This window comes from Octopus sinensis, linkage group LG14 (genome assembly GCF_006345805.1).
Source record: "Octopus sinensis linkage group LG14, ASM634580v1, whole genome shotgun sequence".
In the NCBI taxonomy this organism is placed as follows: Eukaryota; Metazoa; Mollusca; class Cephalopoda; order Octopoda; family Octopodidae; genus Octopus; species Octopus sinensis.
In genome coordinates, this window is record NC_043010.1 from 29,088,053 (window position 1) to 29,112,643 (window position 24,591).

The 24,591-nt window shown below is 40.8% G+C and overlaps 1 protein-coding gene across 2 annotated transcripts in view; it reads left to right on the forward strand.

Moving 5' to 3' along the window:
- LOC118765931 overlaps nt 1-23,926 on the forward strand; it is a 51,863-nt gene extending 27,937 nt beyond the window's left edge. Inside the window, exons 1-5 of one of the 2 annotated variants that reach the window (XM_036508789.1) lie at nt 7,081-7,229; nt 7,637-7,867; nt 11,641-11,889; nt 12,286-12,525; nt 23,383-23,926. In XM_036508789.1, coding sequence (XP_036364682.1) covers nt 7,208-7,229; nt 7,637-7,867; nt 11,641-11,889; nt 12,286-12,525; nt 23,383-23,876 — 1,236 coding nt within the window. In that variant the 5' untranslated portion in view covers nt 7,081-7,207 and the 3' untranslated portion in view covers nt 23,877-23,926. Of the gene's footprint in view, nt 1-7,080; nt 7,230-7,636; nt 7,868-11,640; nt 11,890-12,285; nt 12,526-23,382 lie in introns of those variants that run through there. The other variant, XM_036508788.1, reaches the window with a different exon arrangement.
- The last annotated feature ends 665 nt before the right edge of the window (nt 23,927-24,591 follow it).

Genomic DNA, 24,591 nt, shown 5'->3' on the forward strand with positions numbered 1-24,591 from the left:
TATGCCTAGTTGGAAAACACGTCTCTCCTGTAACAACCAGCTCTTAGCCGAGATAATAATCAAAAGCGGTATCTTCCAAGGAGACTCTTATTCACCTCTGTTATTTGTTATAGCTTTGAAGCAAGTTCTCTTCGAACAATTCCCAACAGAAAGGTCAGTTGGAAGGCTACTCTCGCACTTCAAAAACAAACTAAAAGACAATCTGAAGCGATGCAATATTCCCTTTTCTTCCTGGTAAGATAAAGCATCAGAATGTAGGACTTGGCGCCAGTTCTGCTTCTCCTTAGGTCAAAGATTTGGGCAAAGTCGACTCCAACATCGGGGCCAATTTCATGCAAGCATCAGGACATGCTGTCAAAACGCTGATCTTCTAAATAGAAGCCTTACCTGTCACTGTGGTTTTGTAGCACGAAGCAAAGCAGGCTTTGCCATCCACTCAAGAAAATACATAGTGAATGCCCTACAAGAACTCAAGCAAAATGAGTACTCAACTTGTTTCATTTGCCAAAATGTTTGCAAGGCACCAACAGGCCTCAAGAGAGCATGATTAACGCTTTATTTTACTGAACCCTCATTTGCCGTTCACGACAAGAGAATCCATCTTATAATATATATACGTATATATTATTATATATTTAATATATATATATATCTATATATATATATATATATATATATATATATATATATATATAACGGGAAGCTTTATGAAAATAAACAAAAGACGAAGGCAGGTGGAAAACAAACGAACAATTGTATTAGTATGGCGCTCAGGAAATATAAATAAAACAAGTCTTTGACGTTTCGAGCCTACGCTCTTCAACAGAAAGATACACAGAGAGAGAAAAAACACAGAAAGAAGGAGAGAAAAAAAATGCGTGCAGTAGCTAACGAATCAACATGGCGATCTGATTTCGGCCAGAGGTCAAAGATCAAACATGAGACGCGAGAGCGAAATAAGGGGAGATAATAGGGTTGATAAAAGGGTTGAGGGACCAGCTAAAAGTGCGTGGGAGGGGTCTGGATGTGTGTATGTATAGGGTTGGTGTATGTATTAGTATGTATAAGGGTGTGTGTGTGTGTGTGTGTGTATGAGAGAGTATTAGTGCGTAAGATTGGTCTGGACGTGCGTATGTATGGGGTTGGTGTATGTATTAGTATGTATTAGTATGTATTAGTACGTATTGGTATGTATAGGTATGTGTGTGTGTGTGTGAGAGAGTATAAGTGCGTATGCGGGGTCTGGACGTGTGTATGTATAGGGTTGGTGTAAGTATTAGTATGTACTAGTATGTATTAGTACGTATTAGTATGTATTTTTAGTTGGTGTGTGTATTAGTATGGCACATCATATGTGATGTGATGTGTAAAGTCATGTGGTGTAGTGAGGAGAGAGGGGGAGAAGAGGGGGGGGGAGAAGGGGAGGGGAGGAGAAGGGGGAAGAGGAGAGGATGGGGGAGAAGGAAGGGGAGGAGGGGGATGAAGGAGGAAAAGGAGGGAGAGGGGGAGAGGGAGTGAGGGAGCAGAGGGAAGGGGAAGAGGGAGGGAGAAAGAGAAGAGGGAGGAAGGGAGTAGGGGTGAAAGGATGAAGGACTGAAGAAGTAGGGGGGTCGGGGAGAAAGGATAGGTGAGGAGGGGGGAGAGGGGGGTTAGATGAGGAGGGGGGAGAGTTGAGACCAAATGGCGTATAAGAGCGAAGAGAGAAGATTAATTCCTGTTCACGGCGCAAACGGAATCCGGATGGCCTCTGTGTAAGGACAAACCGAACACAGATAGGTGTTGCAAGGAGTGACCGGTGGAGCGGAAATGGCGTGAGACCGGTGTGTCGTTCGCAAGGTGGATGTCACGAAGGTGTTCCGCGAACCGGTCAGCCAAGCGGCGTCCCGTTTGTCCGATGTACAAGGAATTGCAGAGAGAGCAAGAGATGCAATAGATAATATTGCTGGAGGTGCAGGTGAAGGAGTGGATGATGGGATAGGGTCGATGGTGGGTGCTAGTGAGGCGTGGTGGTGTTGGAGAGGTAAGGGCAAGTGCGGCAACGTGGGCGGGAGCAGGGGAACGAGCCGGGTTGGGAGGTAGGGTCAGGGAAGGAGCTATGGACCAAAAGGTCTCGAAGGTTGTGGGCTCGTTTGAAAGAGGGGAGGGGTCGGTTAGGGAAGAGGTGTGAAGTGGACGGGTCGGACTGGAGATGACGGAAAGCTCGAAGAATGGTGCGTTGGAGACGTAGGGTCGTGGGGTGGTAAGTGAGGGGAAAAGGGAGGCGGGAGACTACAGGGCGGGTTCGGGAGAGAGAGCAGATACACGGTCCACGGACCGTGCTCTGGCAAGGGCGGTGTGGATAGTGGTGAGGGGGTATCCACGTAGGGTGAAGTGGTGAGCCATACGTTGAGACTGAGTCTCAAAGTCATGGTCGTCACTACAGAGCCTACGTAGACGGAGGAATTGGGAATAGGGGATGGAAAGCTTGGTGTGTTCTGGGTGGGAGGAAGAGAAGTTGAGGTATGAGTGTGAGTCTGTGTGTTTGTAGTGAATGGAGGTGGTAAGAGTGGAGTGAAGAATGCTAACCGAAATGTCGAGGAAGGAGACAGAGGTGTTGGAGATAGTGGAAGTGAAGTGGAGGGCTGGATGGAAAGATTGGACGAAAGAGAGGAAGGAATCTAGATGTTCGCGGGAGAGTGAGGTGGCACCGATAATGTCGTCAATATAACGACCATATAGTTCAGGAGTGGGACCAGTGAAATTAGAGAATATTTGGGCCTCAACATAGCCAACGAACAGGTTCGCATAGTTGGGGCCCATTCGCGTTCCCATGGCCACTCCCGAGACCTGATGGTAGAACTCGCCCGCGAACGAGAAGCAGTTCAGAGTAAGGACAAGTTCGGCCAGACGAATGAGTGTGGAGGTGTCAGGTACAGGGTTAGAGCGGAGGTCAAGAAGTGTCGAAGGGCCTGCAGTCCTTCGTGGTGAGGGATAACAGTATAGAGGCTTTGGATGTCCATAGTAAAAAGGATTTTGGAGGAGCCGGGAGGAAAGGAGAAAGAGTTGAAAAGCCGGAGAGCATGGTTGGTATCGTGGATGTGGGAGGGAAGAGATGCCACTAGGGGGGCAAGGACACGGTCGAGGTATTTAGAGATGAGCTCCGTGGGGCAGTTACAGGAGGAGACGATGGGGCGGCCAGGGTTGTGGGTTTGTGGATTTTGGGGAGGAAGTAAATGGTGGGGGTACGTGGGGTTCGCACAATTAGGTTGGATGCGGTGCGGGGGAGACGGGAGGAGGACGAGATGAGGTCTTGGACGGTAGAGGATACCGTCTGTTGGTAGCTACGTGTGGGGTTAGAGGGCAGAGGGGAATAGAAGGAGGTGTCATTGAGTTGGCGGAAAGCCTCGGCCCTATAGAGGTCCGCGCGCCACACCACTACAGCTCCACCCTTGTCAGCCGGTTTGATGATAATGTCAGCGCGCCGTTGGAGGGAACGAAGAGCCAAGAGCTCAGCCGGGGAGATGTTGAGGCGGCGTTGGCGTCTGGAGGAGAAGTTGAACCGCTCCAATGCACGCTGACAAGCGCCCGCGAAAAGATCCACTGCTAGGATCTGGCCAGGGGCAGGCGTCCACGGGGATGGTCGGCGGCCCAGGCCAGTGAAGCAGTCGTCCTCTTCGTGGGGTGTGGGTGGCGAGTCGTGGTAATGCGCACCAACCGGACACGGCGCACAAAGCTGTGGACATCAACTCGCGTCTGGAATTCCTTACAGGATGGAGTGAGGGGGATGAAACGCAGACCCCTACCAAGGACGGAGCGTTCAGCCGCAGAGAGGGGAAGATCGGGGGGAATGGTAACAACAGACGGAAGTGGAGAAGGGGTGGGTGGAATAGAAGTAGGAGGGGTGGTAGGTCTCGTGGAGGTCTGAGGGGGAGGGATTGGGGAGGGGGTGTGGGGGGGTTGGGCGGGGCAGTAGGGTTAGGTGTAGGTGGATGGAGCCTAACGGGAGGGGGGGAGAAGGGGTTGTAGGAGGGGCAGGGGGGTTAGGTGTGGGTGGATGGAGCCTATCGGGAGGGGAGAAGGGTGGTGGAGGAGTTGGGGTAGTGGCGTCGGGTAGGGTGGAATGGAAGAGTGATTGGAGTTTACGAAGAGTTTGGTATCAGAAAGAAATTGATGGAAGAGTTGATTCAAATGGATAATGAAGCGTAGCGTGTTTGGAGCATAGAGAGGCGGCAGAGAGGAGAAGAAGTGGAGAGAAAGCAGGAGGAAGAAGGCGGTTGATGGCATGTAGTTTGGAGAGATTGGAGCGAATGGTGGCCCGCATAAGGCGGTAAGATGTGGTGCGGAGTATGGGTAAGATGGAAGAATCCGAGTGGAGAGCAGGGTGGAAGTGGAGGCGGAAACCTTTAGGGATGAGTCGGTGATGTAGGCAGCGGCTTAGGAAAGAGACATGGCTAGAGAAGCGGGTTTTTTAAAAAAGAAGTAGAGAGAGATTAACGGACGGCTGAAGGCAATATACAGGAAACGAACGTGTGTGTGTGTGTGGTGTGTGTGTGTGTGTGTGGTGTGTGTGTGTGTGTGTGTTACGTAAATTTGTTTTTGAAGCGTTGAAATGTATTGTATACAGATAAAGACTCCGCCGGTTACGACGACGAGGGTCCCAGCTGATACGATCAACGGAACAGCTTGCTCGTGAAATTAACGTGAAAATGGCTGAGCATTCCACAGACACGTGTACCCTTAACGTAGTTCTCGGGGATAATCAGCGTGACACAGAGAGTGACAAGGCTGACCCTTTGAAATACAAGTACAACTCATTTTTGCCAGCTGAGTGGACTGGAGCAACGTGAAATAAAGTGTCTTGCTCAAGGACACAACGCGTCGCCGGGAATCGAACTCACAACCTTACGATCATGAGCCGAATGCCCTAACCACTAAGCCACGCGCCCTCACTGTATACAGATACACATTGATCCGATGTCGTGTCAGTTCCTTTTAAAAGACAAGCCAAGTCAGCCATGCGCCAACAGCTTCCTGCCCAATCACGCGGTCCAAGAAATTCTCCATTCTGTTGTAGGTAGTGTCGGTGGAATTTTTATTTCATTTCTAATAACATCATGTGAGCTGCCTTTACTAGTAGCAACTCAGTTTCCGGTATCCATCTTGGGTTTTTCACCCATCTCAATTCGGTTAACTTTGCCTGACGAGCTGGTTTTCTGTAAGAACTCTGTGAAGCGTTAATTTGTATGGGGCCTAATCAAACTCTTTTAAAGGATATATGTAACTCCTGCTAAATGTGTTGAGGGCGTTTTTCTTTCGTTTGTCCAATCGCCAGTACATACATGCATAGATACATATACATACATGTATGTATATATGTATGTATGTATGTATGTATGTATGTATGTATGTATGTATGTATGTATGTATGCGTGTGTGTATGTATGTATGTGTGTGTGTGTGTATGTATGTATGTGTGTCTGTGTGTGTCTGAGTGTCTGTGTACGTGGATATACATAAAATGATATATAATTCTCTTTTTACAGGCATGTTTATTTGGTGGATATTATACTGTAGGTAAGTTAAATTTTCTTCTCCTATATCTTCATAAAATAATTAGACATTCACTAAGTCCGGCACTAACGCTCTGGACGCAAGCTAATAGTGAGACTATTTGTGTTATTTTCAACATAACTATTGTCTTTTGTACGTTGTAGGAAAGCCAGGATAGCTATTTAAGGACGTATATACAGTTCTATACAATTTAGATTTTCTAATATACCATTTTCATAATTCTTGAGAGATTCCTCTATCACCTGGTTACTGATACAGTTACATACCAAACCATAGATGTACGTATAATGGTGAAGGATATGGATGTCGCTGATAAAGCAGAAAAAGCGGTACTTCATATTTCCCTCGAAATATTTCTTGAGGCATCGAGTTATAGATACGTATTGACATATCACTCTAAAAATAGTTTGACACTCTACAGCATGGCTGGCGAAGTCATTGCACACTAGCAAAATCTCTAAAAATCTAAACGAACTGATTCAAACGATTAGATTAATACAGGAATTAAATTAATTTAAAAGACCAATGGACTTATAAAATATTTTTCACAGAGCGTGGCTGCAATATCCCAGACGTAAAATTAAAGCCAAACAACTGAGCATCCCATCATTTGTTTTGGAATATATCCAATACCATATTATTAAATGACTCCTTCCCTAATTTTAATGCAGTGCAGGAATAATTTGAAGTAGATTTTCGCTTTTCATAGCGCAACATTATATTAATATTTGATAGTTCGATCATGAAATTTTAGGATGGCCTAGGAAAACGACAGCTGAGCGGAAGATTATTTCCATTGTGAGGAACAGCTGCTCTGACATATAACTCACTAGATTTATACAATCTGTCCAGTGGCAAATCACGACAAATGAGTTTGTCTGAAAATGAAGGAACTTACAAAAATGGATACAGTAATCACCATGTCCCACAATATTTTCAAACTTGATGTTTGTCCTGGCTACAAAATGTAACATCTAAGACAACATGATAGTTAAGTTACTACTTGCATCAGTTACACACATTGACCCGCTGCCACCAAATTGGAAGATGTGGAGATGAAGATTATCATTTTTTCCTGGCATCTTTTGAATGAAATGTGAACGTGCCACTAAATATACACACCGTGCATGTGTGGCCATAGATTCCTTTGAGTTCATTCGTATTTTGACGGGTTTGGTTTTTAATCCTGTGTGGTACCCAAAATCACACTTTTAACGAAGTAAGTTTGAATTAAAATGGTCTTGTAAATTAGTCGTTGACGATTTGGCAACACAAGATGTACTAAGTTATATGTTATTGGAAACATTCCAAAGTGACTTATGATATATTTAAATACAGATAAATAGAAAAAGTAGTATTTTTGTGCTTCTTTCCCTTCATATTTTTGTCAAAGCAACTCAATATTAATACCATTTTATTTTGTTTTATAGGGATTGGAACCTATAAAATATTTCTAAATAAAAATATAACTGGACTAAAACACGTACAAAAAGTGAAACGCTTATCGGAATGCGTGAACGCGTGTGGAAACACGAGAGACTGTACCTGCTTATATTACCAACAGTCTAATTCTTCATGCAGTTTTTTCGATTCATATGACTGTAATAGAATTTTAAATTCTAAATTACCGGAAACAAATGATACCACTACCGTACTGATGGTTCATCATGATGGGAAAGGTAAGTGAATAGCTTATTTATTCATGTGATTCTTCGTTAACTAATTAAGAAGTTCTGGGTTTACAAGTGAGAAAGATTGGCTGTTGGCAAACTATTGATAAGTCGAGACAGCACTCAAATTTCAAGTTGTATGAAAATTATTTTCAACATCACCTTTGTCTTTTGTACGTTGGGAATCGCATGAATATCAAAAAGTTGTATAATATATTTCTTTTACTTTCTTTCTACTTCTTCCTTTCGCCCTTTCTTCTTTCTTTTTTCTGTCTTCATTTCTTTTTTCTCTTTTCCCACAGTCTTCTTTTCTAATATATTATTTGTTGTTCTTTCTTTATTTCTTCCTTTTCTTTCACCCTTTCTTTTCGTTTCTGTCTGATGACCCTTATTCTGTTTTCTAATCTTTATTGTAGGCAAAATAAAGAGAAGCAGTGATTACCAAAAAATCAACAGCAGTGTGAAACATCTAAATATTACCTTCCATGATTGGTTTTGTGAAAATCTATGTTCTTTGAGTCTGAACTGCTGTGGTTATTCTTATCAGTATGGCCGGTGTCAGTTACTTGCCATGAATTATTGTTACAAATCCACAAAAGTCCTCCTCTCTGATGGAAGCTTTATTGATCTAAGTACACCCATAAAATGTAAGCGGTTAGTTTTATGTTAAAATGTATTTGATTTTTAAAAAAAATATTTTATAAGAAATGTTAGCGTAATACTTATGACCCTGTTCAGTGTACTTGTGACTGTTGATAGAGAACAGAGGAAGTTATTCTCAAGCAAGAGACTTGATCACAGTGCTTGCAACTCCCACTAATGTAACCCAAGGACCAGGTAAAAGTGTAAAACTTAGTGATGGATTGTCTATCAACCATCAAGAGAATGTTCTCTTCGACAGACTTCCACACATATTTTCTTACCTAGCAGTTTCCACCTGCACGAGATTTGCGGCTAGGATATGTGTATGCGAGACTTTGTGGGTGTGTGTGTTTGTCTGCATGCATTTATATGTATATACATGTATGTGTGGGTATAATACAAGTGAGAAGACGAAGAATGAATTTATCACAAATTTATTAGTTACAATTGTTTCGGTACAACTTCGCTTCGAACGCCATTGCACGCAAACTGGATGTAACACGTGTGGTTGGTTAAGGCGGCGAGCTGGCAGAAACGTTAGCGCACCGGTCGAAATGCTTAGCAGTATTTCGTCTGTCTTTACGTTGTGAGTTCAATTCCGCCGAGGTCGACTTTGTCTTTCATCCTTTCCGGGTCGGTAAATTAAGTACCAGTTGTGTACTGGAGTCGATATAATCGACTTAATCCGTTTGTCTATCCTTGTATGTCCTCTCTGTGTTTATCCCCTTGTGAGTAGTAAAGAAATAGGTATTTCGTCTGTCGTTACGTTCTGAGTTCAAATTCCGCCGGGGTCGACTTTACCTTTAACCCTTTCGGGGTTGATAAATTAAGTACCAGTTGTATACTGGAGTCGATCTAATCGACTAGCCCCCTACCCCCACAATTTCGGGCCTTGTGCCTTGAGCAGAAAAGAATATGTGTGGTTGGTTGCATGGAGTAACACTTGATGAGACCAGCATCATGTTCTGCGTTCTTATATTGTACGATGTACATATGTTCTATGTTCCTTATATAGTGGGGGACCTGATGATAAGTATGTAATTATGATAAAAATCATGTATAAAATGAAATAAAAACAAGACACCAATAGTGATGATAAAAACAAGAAAATAAAGATGAGTAAACAGAACAACCCCCAAAGAATTATAAACTAGCATCGATACAAGAGTCATCTTAGTGGTACCAGTGCCACAGAATGTATATTGGCAGTATACAGTTTGGAGTGAATCGCAAATATAAATAGTGGCGGGCCACGGTGAGAAAATAATGAAACTAGCAACAATTATTGGATGGAGGAGGGAAAGATGATGGAAGAATGGGGGAGAATGTTGTAGGGATAAAATATATAGATATACATCAAAACATTTACCAGTAACCTTCGGCGCTGGCAGCGGAATGTGACGGTGAAAACAGATTTCACAGAAATAAGTTGGTTAAAAATAAATGAATTAAACTAAAATAAATTTAAATTAGAAAATGGTAAATTAGAATAAGTTTAAATTAAAGTGAAAATTAAATATTAGTATGTATAAATATTAAACGAACAGACATTAGGTTGTTTCGAAAATAATGGCCGCTTTAAGAGTTGTGTTTTAAAACGCAATTTTATCATAGTTTTTAAATTGTATTTTAGGTTAATTTCAACATAATTAATAATTGATGTATGCTCCTTAATAATTTTCTACTTATTTCGGACATAAAACTTTCTTGAAGCATAGGCGCCCATAATTATGAACATGAAAAAAAAGACCTTTGCTTACTTTTTTCTTGCATGAGTTCAAGCTTGGACACAATGCCTCCCAAACTGCTGTCACTATCAACAGAGCATGGGAAGAGGGGTCCACAAGTACGAAGGTGGTTTCAGAAATTCCGTAGTGAGGATGAGGGCCTTGAAGATCAAGAAGGTAGAGGACGGTCATGCAGTCTTGACAATGAACAAAACCCACGTCAAAGTGTCAGAGAAATGTCTCAGGCACATGATGTCGGTATTGCAACGGTCTTATGCAATCTGCAGAAGACTGGTAAGGCGAAAAACTCAATAAATGGGTACCGCATGAGCTCAGTGAAAATAAAAAAATAAGAATATAAAAAATCTTTGGGTTTATGGAAGGCGTTCGTGTGGTGCTCATACGATGGCAAAGAGGTGGCGATTCGTTGCAGTTACACGATACGAATGCAAAAAAACAATGTTGTCAGACAGCTGCTACAAACGGACCAGCGGAAAGGCAGGTTAGGTATCACATATTTGAGGACGTTTCTGCTGCCTTCGATTACCTCAAGTATTTTTATTCATAACATTAAAGTGACCAATTCAACGGAAAGGATACCAATTTACAAGACACATGGCGGCTACATCTTGCATGAACCCCCTTGACGGCAATATTCAACTGCTGACCATTAACCTCCTTCAACTGGGAGCAATCTATCGCTCAAAATCTTCCCTCAGAGGAAACGCTGAAATTGTTCAACTCATTCTCTTCCTATACGTTTATCTGTATGCTTCATTCTATGGCTTCATTCGCAAGTGTATGGTTCTGATCTGCACTGGGCTGAAGAGTAAGGTGTTGAAATCAGAAGAGCATTGCGTGAACGCGGTAGCCGAGGTTGGGCTCAAAATTTTCTCAAGTGTAAGGCCTCATCTTTCCGCAGTTGAATGGTAATTTATTAAGACCCATGCAACGCCGGGAACTACTGCTAGTCACTCTATAAAATAGTTTGACACTCTCCAGCATGGCTGGTAAAGACATTTCAAATGAGCAAAGTTCTGAAAACCTAAATGAACTCATTTAAACATTAAGATCAAAATACTAATTAGATATAACTGAATACCTATGATCTTCTGATATCAAAATATAAATTTTTTTCACGGCATGGATACAATATCCCAGATTCTACAGCAAACGTAAAATCAATGCCAAACAATTCTTGGACATCCCATCATATTTCTAGAATATATGAAGGACTACATTAATAAATGAGTCTTTCCCGATTTTTTCTACACTGCAGGAATAATTTGAAGTAGATATTCGCTTTTGATAGCACAATATAATACTATTATGTGGTAGTTCGATCATGAAATTTGACGATATTGAAGGAAGATGACAGTCGAGCGGAAGATTATTTCCATCGTGAGGAACAGCTGCTCTGACATATAACTCACTAGCATTTATACAATCTGTCCAGTGGCAAATCAAAACAAATGAGTTTGTCTGAAAATGAAGGAACTTACAAAAATGGATACAGTAATCACCATGTCCCACAATATTTTCAAACTTGATGTTTGTCCTGGCTACAAAATGTAACATCTAAGACAACATGATAGTTAAGTTACTACTTGCATCAGTTACACACATTGACCCGCTGCCACCAAATTGGAAGATGTGGAAATGAAGATTATCATTTTTCCTGGCATCTTTTGAATGAAATGTGAACGTGCCACTAAATATACACACCGTGCATGTGTATATATCATTGGATGGCCTTAGATTCCTTTGAGTTCATTCGTATTTTGACGGGTTTGGTTCTTAACCCTGTGTGGTACCCAAAATCACACTTTTAACGAAGTAAGTTTGAATGAAAATGGTCTTGTAAATTAGTCGTTGACGATTTGGCAACACAAGATGTTGTACTAAGTTATATGTTATTGGAAACATTCACAAATGACTTATGATATATTTAAATACAGATAAAAAGGAAAGAGTAGTATTTTTGTGCTTCTTTCCCTGCATATTTTTGTCAAAGCAACTCAATATTAATACCATTTTATTTTGTTTTATAGGGTTTGGAGCCTATGAAATAATTCTAAATAAAAATATAACTGGACTAAAACACGTACAAAAAGTGAAACGCTTATCGGAATGCGTGAGCGCGTGTGGAAACACGAGAGACTGTACCTGCTTATATTACCAACAGTCTAATTCTTCATGCAGTTTTTTCGATTCATATGACTGTAATAGAATTTTAAATTCTAAATTACCGGAAACAAATGATACCACTACCGTATTGATGGTTCGTCAAGATGGGAAAGGTAAGTGAATAGCTTATTTATTCATGTGATTCTTCGTTAACTAATTAAGAAGTTCTGGGTTTACAAGTGAGAAAGATTGGCTGTTGGCAAAGTCGAGACAGCACTCAAATTTCAAGTTGTATGAAAATTATTTTCAACATCACCTTTGTCTTTTGTACGTTGGGAATCGCATGAATATCAAAAAGTTGTATAATATATTTCTTTTACTTTCTTTCTACTTCTTCCTTTCGCCCTTTCTTCTTTCTTTTTTCTGTCTTCTTTTCTTTTTTCTCTTTCCCACAGTCTTCTTTTCTAATATATTATTTGTTGTTCTTTCTTTATTTCTTCCTTTTCTTTCACCCTTTCTTTTCGTTTCTGTCTGATGACCCTTATTCTGTTTTCTAAACTTTATTGTAGGCAAAATAAAGAGAAGCAGAGATTACCAAAAAATCAACAGCAGTGTGAAACATCCAAATATTACCTTCCGTGATTGGAATCAATGGTTTTGTGAAAATCTATGTTCTTGGAGTCTGAACTGCTGTGGTTATTCTTATCAGTATGGCCGGTGTCAGTTACTTGTCATGAATTATTGTTACAAATCCACAAAAGTCCTCCTCTCCGATGGAAGCTTTATTGATCTAAGTACACCCATAAAATGTAAGCGGTTAGTTTTACGTTAAAATGTATTTGTCTTTTTTAAAACATTTTATAAGAAATGTTAGCGTAATACTTATGACCCTGTTCAGTGTATTTGTGACTGTTGATAGAGAACAGAGGAAGTTATTCTCAAGCAAGAGACTTGATCACAGTGCTTGCAACTCCCACTAATGTAACCCAAGGATCAGGTAAAAGTGTAAAACTTAGTGTTGGATTGTCTATCAACCACCAAGAGAATGTTCTCTTCGACAGACTTCCACACATATTTTCTTACCTAGCAGTTTCCTCCTGCACGAGATTTGCGGCTAGGATATGTGTATGCGAGACTTTGTGTGCGTGCATGTGTGTGTGTGTGTGTGTGTGTGTGTGTGTGTGTGTGTGTGTGTGCACGTGCGTGCGTGTGTGTGTGTGTGTGTGTGTGTGTGTGTGTGTGTGTGTGTGCGTGTGTGTGTGTGTGTGTGTGTGTGTGTGTATGAATAATACATGTGAGAAGAAGAATGAATTTAGCACAAATTTATTAGTTACAGTTGTTTCGATACAACTTCGCTTCGAAAGCCATTGCACGCAAATTGGACGTAACACGTCTGGTTGGTTAAGGCGGCGAGCTGGCAGAAACGTTAGCACGCCGGGCGAAATGCGTAGCCGTATTTCGTCTGCTGTTACGTTCTGAGTTCAAATTCCACCGTGGTCGACTTTGCCATTCATCCTTTCGGGGTCGATAAATTAAGTACTAGTTACGCACTGGGGTCGATATAATCACCTTAATCCTTTTATCTGTCCTTGTTTGTCCTCTCTGTGTTTAGTCCCTTGTGGATAGTAAAGAAATAGATGTTTCGTCTGCCGCTACCTTCTGAGTTCAAATTCCGCCGGGGTCAACTTTGCCTTTTAATCTTTCGTGGTCGATAAATTAAGTACCAGTTACGCACTGGGGTCGATATATTCAACTTAATCCGTTTGTCTGTCCTTGTGTGTCCCCTCTGTGTTTAGCCCCTTTTGGGTAATAAAAAAATAAGAAACGTTAGCACACCCAAAATGTTTAGCAGTATTTCCACCGTCATTACGTTCTGAGTTTAAATTCCGCCGGAGTCGACTTTGCCCTTCATCCTTGCGGGTCGATAAATTAAGTATCACTTATGTACTGGAGTCGATCTAATCGACTGGTCCCTACCTCAAAATTTCAGGCCTTGTGCCTAGGGCAGAAAAGACATTTTTCCTTCCAAATTTCGATGTGTTTTTGATTCTGCTGTGTGTGTTTGTGACGGCGTTGGTGATTGCGATGTTTGTAGCGTTGGTGTTGTCATCAGTGTGTCTGTGTTTGTTTTCTTTGGATTTCTCCCATTTTTCTGTCTCTTTCTTGTGTGTGTTTTTTCGCCTTTTGGGCTCCCCCACCTCATCATCACTTGGATGCGTCCGTGACTTGTATGTTTTCTTCTGGTATTGTTTATTCTGGTTCTCTTGTAGTAGTTGTTGTTGTTGCTCCTGCTACAGTAGCTTCTGCCTCTGTTGCTGGTTCTACTGCCACCTTTACTGTAACGCCAGCCTGTTTTATCTTCTGGGTCCCATTTCTGCTTCTGTTCCCCTGCCTTTCTGTTGTTGTTTTGTTGTTGTTGTTGTTGTTGTTGCCGTTGTTCTTGTTTTTGTCGACGCATGGGTTGTGATACTTTCGTTTTGACATTTCTTTCTCTCTTTTTGTTCTGGTTCTGTGGGCAGTAAAACCTAAGTGGCCCGTTGAACCACAATCGTGACACCTCGGTCTTCTGCCTTCCACGTTCACCCTTAGTTCTGCTCCATTCGAGAGGGAAATCAGGTCTGAGACTTTCTCTAACTGCTCTGGCTTCACATGGAGATGAACCTCCAAGGTAGTCCCAACCCAATTCCCCCTCCTCGACCTTCAACATCAAGGAGATTCTCTCCGCCGTCCGTACGAATACAGGCGAGAATCCACCATAAATCCAGCCCTGGTGAGACTCCAGGTACCGTAGTTCGTACCACCCTTCTTCCCATGTACGTTGGGAAGAAGACGATTTCCTCGGTGCGACGCGTGGTCACCGAGCTCTGTATTGCATGCTTCCCAGTCTTAAAAAGGACCCCTACTCCGCCGTACTGCATCGCCCTCGTAATATGGTGGATATCCTTTTATATCTCTTTCAAGGATTTTTTCACCTGGTCGCGTTTAGCATTTTCGAGTTTCGTTGTTTTTATGTTCACTCATATGTAGCCAAATGTCCGTTTGGCTGTTGCTTCAAGCATGTCGCTTAGAGGCGTCAATTCTGCCCTCCTTCTATTCATTTTCATATATTTTTCTGCCTTATTTAGTTTTCTACTTTTCTCTCTATTGTGGAGTTAACCAATTCTTTAGCTGTCGCGCAGAAGTTTCTTTGCCGCCGCTAACTCCTTTTTTTCTGTTTGGCTCTACGCTGTAGTTGCTTTCAATGTTATTTTGCGTGCTGCTCCAATTTCTATGTTACTCCTTCCTTTCGATTTCTTTCTGCTTTTCCCCTTCTTTCTTCTTTCCTTGACTCGTCACTTCTTTTTTTTCCTTCTTTTCTTCCTACTGTCTCCTGCCAGTCATGGGGGGGGGGGGTCCTCGGGCAATCTGCCGTATCACCTTCCTTCTTCACTCCCGCTTTTCATCACCATCTTCAATGTTTACTTTCTTCGAAGCAAATTTTCGAAGAAATTTGAAAACAAAAAAAAGGTTTGTATCACCTCAAAAGTGGGGCTTTGATTAACAAACGTCAGCCCTAAAGAAGGTCAGCTGGCTTGCAAAACAATTTAACTAACAAAATACAGTATAGAGCATTTTAAAACAAGTGAATTAAACATAAACTTACAACGCTCCAAAAACACACATCCAGCTAGGTGATAATAATAATAATAATAATAATGATAATAATAATAATGATAATAATAATAATGATAATAATGATCTTCTCGATGTTCTAGTTTCTCATGGATTAATATTTCCAAGATGATCCCACACCAGTCCTCCCTCCTGCTCCTTTTTATCTCTAAGAGTGGCTATGAGTTCTGCACTGTACAGGCAACAATCCTCTAGACACTTACGCTCGGTAGCACGCCATTTACTCTAATTCTGGTCGTTCTCATTGAGAGGTAGGTAGGATACAGGACCCACTCCTGAATCCACCGGGCTGACACTGCGTGTCTTCGCGTGAGGTCCTCACTTTTAAAGAGGACTTTAATGCTAGAAAACTGTCTCCCTCACTATATATAAGCCACACCATTAAAATTTCTCTGAGATCTTCTCCAAATGACTGATAGAGGCTATTTCAGCTCTCCTACTTTTTCGTGATATGCATCTGAAATATACTGACTTCTCTTTTGCTTCTATTATTTTGAGAGGTACGAGCCCTGCAGCCTTACCCCGCTCAAATTTAATGACGCCATTCGCTTTCAAGAGTTCACGAGTTTTGCTATTGAGTGGGATGGCAAACATTTCTCTCTCTGTGTTCGCTACATCAGCAAGCCTTTTATTTTTGTTATTGTTTTTGTTGCCGTCGACGTTGCTGTTGTTGTTGCAGTTAGTGGTAGTGGTAGAGTTATGACCACTTCTACCGTCGCCCTTCTCACCACCACCCTCACCGCTATTTTCTTTCTCTCTGCCTTCAATGTTAGCATTATTTCTTATCCGCTAAAATCCGCTGCATTATTAACGTAAACGCTAGCTCTGCTACTACTGTCTCTGCAACCGATGCTGCTGCTGTTGCTGTTTCTCGCGTTGTTATTGTTATCACTACTACTACAGCTGCTGCCGCCGCCGTCACCGCTGTCATCGCTGCTGCTGCTGCCACTGCCACCGCTACTGTTGTCGAGTTTGTCACTGCTGTTACTACGAAATGGACTTAGTACTTTTCACCCTTTCTTTTCTCACCCTCTCCTGTATTGTTGCCAGTAACGGAGAGAAGGGGAGAGAAATCTTCAACAGTCACTAGAGCTGTGGGAGAGGCAGATTTTCTCCTTAACTCTTTTAAAATGCAACTCCGCAATCTTGTTGAATAGTTTGTGATTAAACGTCCACCGAACTTATTTTATGGGCTGAATATGGCACAGCGAGAGGCCAAACAAACAGAAAAACCAGTGACAGGTACCTGGTGTTTCTATTAACAACTTGAAATAAAATGTAAAACGAAACAACCGCACCAAACTGGTGTAAACAAATGTTTTAAAAATGAACATACTTGGAGCGTTCGAAGACACGTCCGATGTACCTAGCAGCAAATATAATAATAATAATAATAATAATAATAATAATAATAATAATAATAATAATAATAATAATAATAATAATAACAACAACAACAACATGATCTTCCAACCTCTTGTCTCTTGAGGTCTCTGGGTGAGACTTGGAGCCAACTTGTATAAATATAAAGCAAAAGTCAGACATAGAATAATAATAATAAATGCCCTGATGCAGTTCCAGGCAGCGGCCCTCATGGCTTCTGATCTTAACTGATTGGAAGTGTTATCATGTACATCGTTTTGTCTTGGTATAAAAGATGGGCTACAGCAAATATTCTGCTCAATACCACAGATTTACTTGTCAGTTGTTTGACCATAACCAGTTGACCATGTCCTTTAGTGGTTGACGATATGTGCATTTCTGATCAGAAGCAGAAGTAGTGGGGGAGCATCATAGCCGTGTGTTGAAAGGAATTCTTAGAGGTTTGGATAATTCACCTTTGGAAACATGGGTGGTTAGTTTAACATCCTTAAACAATCCTTATTCAGGGACCTTTTGAGCGGGATGGGCTACTCGACTAGAAGAAAATTCTAACTGGGCCCCACCTGCAAGGTCATGTGCTGTTTATCTTGATATGAGATCACCATGTTGCGCACATATGGTTGTGATGCTTATGTCTGGTGTACCCTTATCAGACGGGTAGCCATGATGGGTATACAAAGCTTCGCATAGTTTACCCCAGTGTCACTTTGATGGCATGCACTGCTCTATCACTCAATAATAATAATAATAATAATAATAATAATAATAATAATAATAATAATAATCTTTTCTACTAAACACACAAAACCTGGTGAGAGGGGATTAGTCGATTACATCGACCCCAGTGTGTCATTGGTACGTAATTTATCGACCCCGAAAGGATGAAAGGCAAAGTCGACCTCGGCAAAGAAAAAGAAATAAATAACCTTGGTGCTGAAAGAAGAATATCAGAAGAAATAAGCTCCCCGAACAGTGTAGTGTCAATACTTGACAGGAAAAGAAAAGGAGAATTCAAGAATTATCACAAATTTGAGACAGTTTAGAAGTAGTATTGTGTTGATATAAAAGGATCGAATATCGTATTGAAGAATTAAAGCAGCACAAACTTGCCAAGAAAGCAAAGCTAAATTGGTTGAACGGATTAAACAATACCGGAAAAACCGATTGTTTAGAATCGATCAAAAAAGATGTTATCAAGAAATTGATGGTGATACAGAATGCAAAAGTTTAATCCTTGATGCTGAAGAAAGTAAACAGTTTTGGTGTAAGATATTGAAGAAGCATGAAGAACACAATTCTGGAGCTGAATGGTTCTGTAGCCTGAAGCAAATAGCTTCTTAACCCCAGCAGGGAGGTTTTCATTTTAACTAAGAAATATGAGCAAAAAGATGAGCAACTAGAAAGCAACAGGACCTGATGGTGTACAGGGTTGTTGTGGGTGCCATAAATTGATTGCAGAGAAATTTAATGCATTGGCCAAAAGAAGAGATCCCGAAGTGATTGACCAAAGAATGAACAGTGTTGTGCTTGAAGGATGTATTGAAAGGAAATGCTGCCGACAATTACAGTCCAATTTCTTGCCTTCTATTAATGTAGAATTTATTGTCAGGAGGGATTGCAGGAGAAATCTACACATTTATGTAATTTACATTATTTACATTTGACGGTGTTTGTTGTTAACACAACGTTTCGGCTGATACACCCTCCAGCCTTCATCATGTGTCTTGGGAGAAATTTCGAATCTGGGTTCTCATTCCTATGTAAATAATGTACATAATTCCTAATATTTTAAAATATAGAACTGTATTATCTAATCGGTACGGAGCCAACATTAAACTTCAGTGGAGACATATAGAGAAATTCCATCAAAAACTACTTCGTCTTTCAAATCATCTAACTTTCTTGTGTAGATGTAGAGACTTAATACCTTAGGAATGAGAACCGAGGTTCGAAATTTTCCCAAGGCACTTGGTGAAGGCTGGAGGTTATATCAGCCGAAACGTTATGTTAATAACAAACAAGATGAGGACAAATATCCGTCAAATGTAAACAATGTAAATAATGTACATAATTCCTCATCTCTTAAATATAGAACTGTAAAATCTACACATCTTTTGATGATAACATCTTAATGATGGAACAAAAGGGTTACAAGAGGAGATGCAGAGGTACCAAAGGCCAATTATTGATAGACAAAATGGTAATGCAAGATTGTAAGCGAAGGAGGACAAATTTGAGAATGGCCTGGATTGATTGCTGCAAAGCTTACAATGTAATTATATGTTCATGCTTTGATTTGTTTGGAATTGCAAGGAATGTAACATATTTTCTGGAAAAGTATGGTGTGATGGAAAACTGAGTTGACATCTTACGGACAAAGCTTGGACACCCTGGGCATCAGGAGAGGGATTTTCCAAGGAGAGAACTTATCTCCAATGCGTTTTGCTCTTTGTATGATTCCCCTGACCTTTGGGCTGAGGAAAAGGAATTTCGGATATCAGTTAAAGGGAAAATCTCAAAGAATCAACAAGCTCCTCTTCATGGATGATTTGAAACTGTATGGCGAGGAGGAGGTACAAGTGAGTGCTTTAGTAATCACAGCCCACTGTTTCAGTGCTGACATAAAGATGGAATTCAGATTCAGATTCTTTTTCGTTCCCTACCTCTACTCTAGTTGTTAAGAATACGACTCTCTCCCGTAATTCTTTCTTCCTTCTTATATTCTTATCTATTCATTTCTCTCTTTATCTACTTCCCCTTACCCGTATAATTCTCAAAATTCATTTATATTACAAGATCCTTTTGAATGAACAACACATGGAATAAATATCTGCATTTGAAATAACAACATATGAATTCTTATCGGACTTAACACATCATGGACAAGAAGATTATTTACCCATTCTACACAACACATTTCTTGGATAACAGAACAGTATCTTTAACATCCAACATGTATTTTTATTTTCATACTTTCCTTTTATACTTTCTGTGTTATATCTAATTTCTTGTACATCTTTCCCTCTCCAGAACAACTTCTTATAAATAAATGATCTCTACTATTACCTTCTATTGAAGCTCTTTTAACTCGTCTCTGATGATGGAATATCATTTATTTCCCCGAAACAGCTGTAAGACAACCTTTCTATTTATAAATGTACTAGGAATATCAAATTGCCCTGGCCTTACCTTATTTAACATATTATATATATATATATATAATATATATATATATATATATATATATATATATATATATATATATATGGATCCTCGGCGCGCGCTGGGGGCTTGGTCGGCCCCTTGGGCTTGCGTTGTATTGCTTGTGCGTTGTGTGCGTGAGCGCGCTTCGTGTGTGTGGGCTTGCTTCGGATGTGCGCGTGCGTATGTATGCATACATACCCACACACTCGCATGCATCCCTACCCACATACATACACGCATACCTACTCACACACACACATACACACACACACACATACACACACACACACATACCCGCACACACACACACATACATACATACACACACATATCTACTTCAGACATACACACACACAGACATACACCCATACACTCACACTCACACGCATACACACACACATACACACGCACACGTACACATACACACACACACACCTACATACATACATTACACTTGTACACACACACACTTACATTCATACACACACACACCTACACAGCCATACCCTCACTCAGACACACACACCTACCTACACACACACACAAACACACACAGACACACACCCATGCATACATACATCTACACACACACGCCTACACACATACATACACACATACATAAACACACACACATACACATACACACACATACGCACACACACATATACTTATACACATGCACACACACACATACATACATACACCCATACACATACACACACACATACCTACATACTCCTATACGCACATGCATACACACAGACATACACACATACACACTCACACAAACATACCCACACACATACTTACACACACACTCACCTGCACGCGCACACACATGCATGACAAACACTCATACACTCACACTCACATACGCACACACCAACATAAACACGCACACACACACACACACCTACACTCCCACACACATACACACGCACCTACATACACACACGCACGCATACACACGCACACACACGCATACACACATACATTACACACGTACACACACACCTACATACACATGCATACACACACACAAACATGCACGGACACACCCAGACATACATACATACACCTATATACACACGCCCAGACACCTACATACACACACATATACACACGCCCACACACCTACATACACACACATACATACACACACATACACGGACACACCCATACATACTTACATACATACACCTATACACACACGCCTACACACCTACATACACACACATGCATACACACACACATGTACGCACATACACACACATATACGCACATACATATATACCCACACACATGCACACACACATACGCACATGCATGCATGCATGCACACGCGCACACCTACACGCATACACACACACACACGCACGTACACATGCATACATACACACACACATACATACACCCATACACATACATGCATCCTACACACACATACATACACACTCACACATACATACATACACACACACTCACTCACACACCTGTATGTACGCGCACACACATGCACATACACACACTTCCACACACCCACACGTACATACATACACACTCATACACATACACACACACACACACACGGACATACATCTATGCACACACATATATACACACATACTCACATACATTCATCGGACACACTGACACCCAGACATACACACAGACACACTCACACATCCACACACATACATACTTACGCGCATACTCGCAGGCGCGCGCACACACGCGCTTGCGCCGGTTCGCGCACGCATACGCGCTGCATGCACCTCGCTCTTGGACCCGACGAGACCTCCCGCTCGTTCCTGGGACCGTCGTTTGTCGTTGGGTTTTCCCACGCCCGTCTCCGCGGGACCACTCTTCCATCTTCCCCTCAGCTGGAGTCCTTTTTCCTTAACCCCCCCCTTTTTTGTTACACACACGCGCACACATATACACACATTGCTTAAATATATACTTTACTCTTACACACATTCAATCTACTCGCCATTAATACTACCACGACACTGGACACACACACACACACTACTACTCAACACACGCTGGCACGCTACATACGCCCCCACCCCTTCCCCTCCCTCCCTTCCTCCTTCCTTCTTTTTCTTACTACTGACCACTGTCTGCTATGCCTACTACTGTCTCGCCCTACCTCACACGCCTACACACAGACGCACACACTAACACATACATATATTTTTTGTTTTTTTATCTCGCCTCACACACACACATACACACACGCACACGCACACACTGACACATACACACACATCTGTTGCGTTACCAACCTTGTCTCCACTCTTTTGGCTTTAAAAACCTACTTTGCTCTTGTTATCGTAAACAACCGCCTTTCACCATGTGTAACTCGTAAACACCAGTCGTTTTTTTCTCTATCTCCTGTTGCCCGCTTTGGGATCTTTCTTTCCTCTCTCTTCCTTCTTTATGTTTCCAACGAAGAGCTCCGCTCGAAACGTCATACCTTCCTGCTTCCATTTCCTGAGCGCCTATTAATAATAATACTGTAATTGTTCCATTGTTGTTGTTTTTTTGTTTTCCCGTTTGGATTAAAATTATATATATATGTATATACATTACATATACATATATATGTGTGTGTGTATATATATATGTATACATATATATGCACATACACGCGCACACTCACATGTTTATATGTACGTATATATATATAGATATATGTATTTATGTATAAGTATGTATGTGTCTATCTTTTTCTTCTCTTTCCATATGTATATAATATACATCTCTCTCTCTATATATCTATCTATCTATCTATCTCTATATATATATAGGCTCAAACATGGTTGTGTGGTAAGAAACTTGCTTCTTAACCATATGGCTCCGGGTTCAGTTCTGCGTGTCACCTTGGGCAAATGCCCTCGACGATAGCCTCCGCCTCTGCAAAGTCTTCTACGTAGATTTGGGAGAAAGAAACTGAAAGAAGTCCGTTGCAAATACTTACACACACACACACACACGCACACATATATGTGTGTGTGTGTGTCTTTGTCTCCACCACAGTTTAACAACCGGTGTTCGAGTGTTTTTGTTCCCGTAACTTAGCAAAGAGACCGATAGAATAAGTACTAGGCTTAAAAAGAACTGGGATTAATCCATTCGACTAAAACTTCTTCAAGGCTGTGCCTCAGCATGGCCACAGACTAATGGATGAAACAAGTAGAAAGGTATAAAAACGTCAAAAGATATATATATATATAATATATATATATATATATATATATATATATACACATATATATATATACATACATACATACATACATACATATATATATATGTCTGTTCGTTTTCCCTCCTTCAATTTTAAGCTGTTTTTAGAGTTTGTATGTCTAACTAGGTTTGCCTGTTTTCTTCATTTGAAGGGTTATTCGCTGTACCTGATAATGGTGTGACATCTTCTGGTGATTTACCTGGAACCAAGGAAATAATAAGTACCAATAGCGTAACTGAAATACACACTAAACCACAAACCAGTTCTACAAGAGGAACCAGTGACAAAATTAAAACCACTGCAATAACACCAGCTTCTTTAGTGACGTCCACAGCACCCATGTGCTCTTGTGCTTGTGAACATGCGACACAACAGCCTCCCACCAAGAAGGAGTTGGAAATTCTTAAGGATAACTTAAAAAAAGAGCTTGCCGTGGATAAAAAGAAACTGTCCAAAACAATTCGAGCCAAAACTAGTGCCCCTGACGAACGACGATCGGCTCAAGGTATAGGATTTATTGGTGTGATATTCCTATCTGCTGTACCTATCTTCATTATTATTATAGACTTCCCTCAACTCTGTGCAGGCATGAAAACTTTTTGCAGGAATGTTTCTAGCTTGTGTTCCAACAGAACACCACATTAGACTTGCAATGAGGAATTATTGCAGAGAGAGAGAGAGAGAGAGAGAGAGAGAGAGAGGAGAGAGAGAGAGAGAGAGAGAAACACACACACACGCACACACATGCACACACACGCACGCACATAGACACACAAACACACAATCTGTATATATATATATATATATAAAAGAGAGATTCTGTCTGTTTGTGTGCTGTTCTTTTGTTTGTCCACCAAAATGAAAGTAAATAGTTCAAGGGAAGCTATTATGTATGTGTATCTATTTATTATTATATTATATTATATTATTATATATATTATTTGTTCGTTCACGTCTAGGCTACGAAAGATCTTTGGTCGTAATTATTCTTAACAGTATGTAATTCCTGACGAAGAATCTAATTTCATGAAGAGTTTTTCGTTTTTGTCTTTGGAATTAATTAGACGCCGAAACAATTTGTAGAATGTATATTGGTTCTGTACCATCTTGGATTATGAATTGAATTAAAGTTCGTCTACACTTACAATTTTTCCTTTCCTTATACTTCATTTACTGTTTTTGCAAATACTGAATATATATATTTTTATATATATTCTTTACTTGGTCTGTACCGGCGGAGTTGGATGTTTGACATCCCTCTGAAGGATTTCGGTCCTCACCTCTTTTATTATATATATATATATATATATAAATATATATATATGAGAGAGAGAGAGAGAGATTCAGTCCGTTTGTGTGT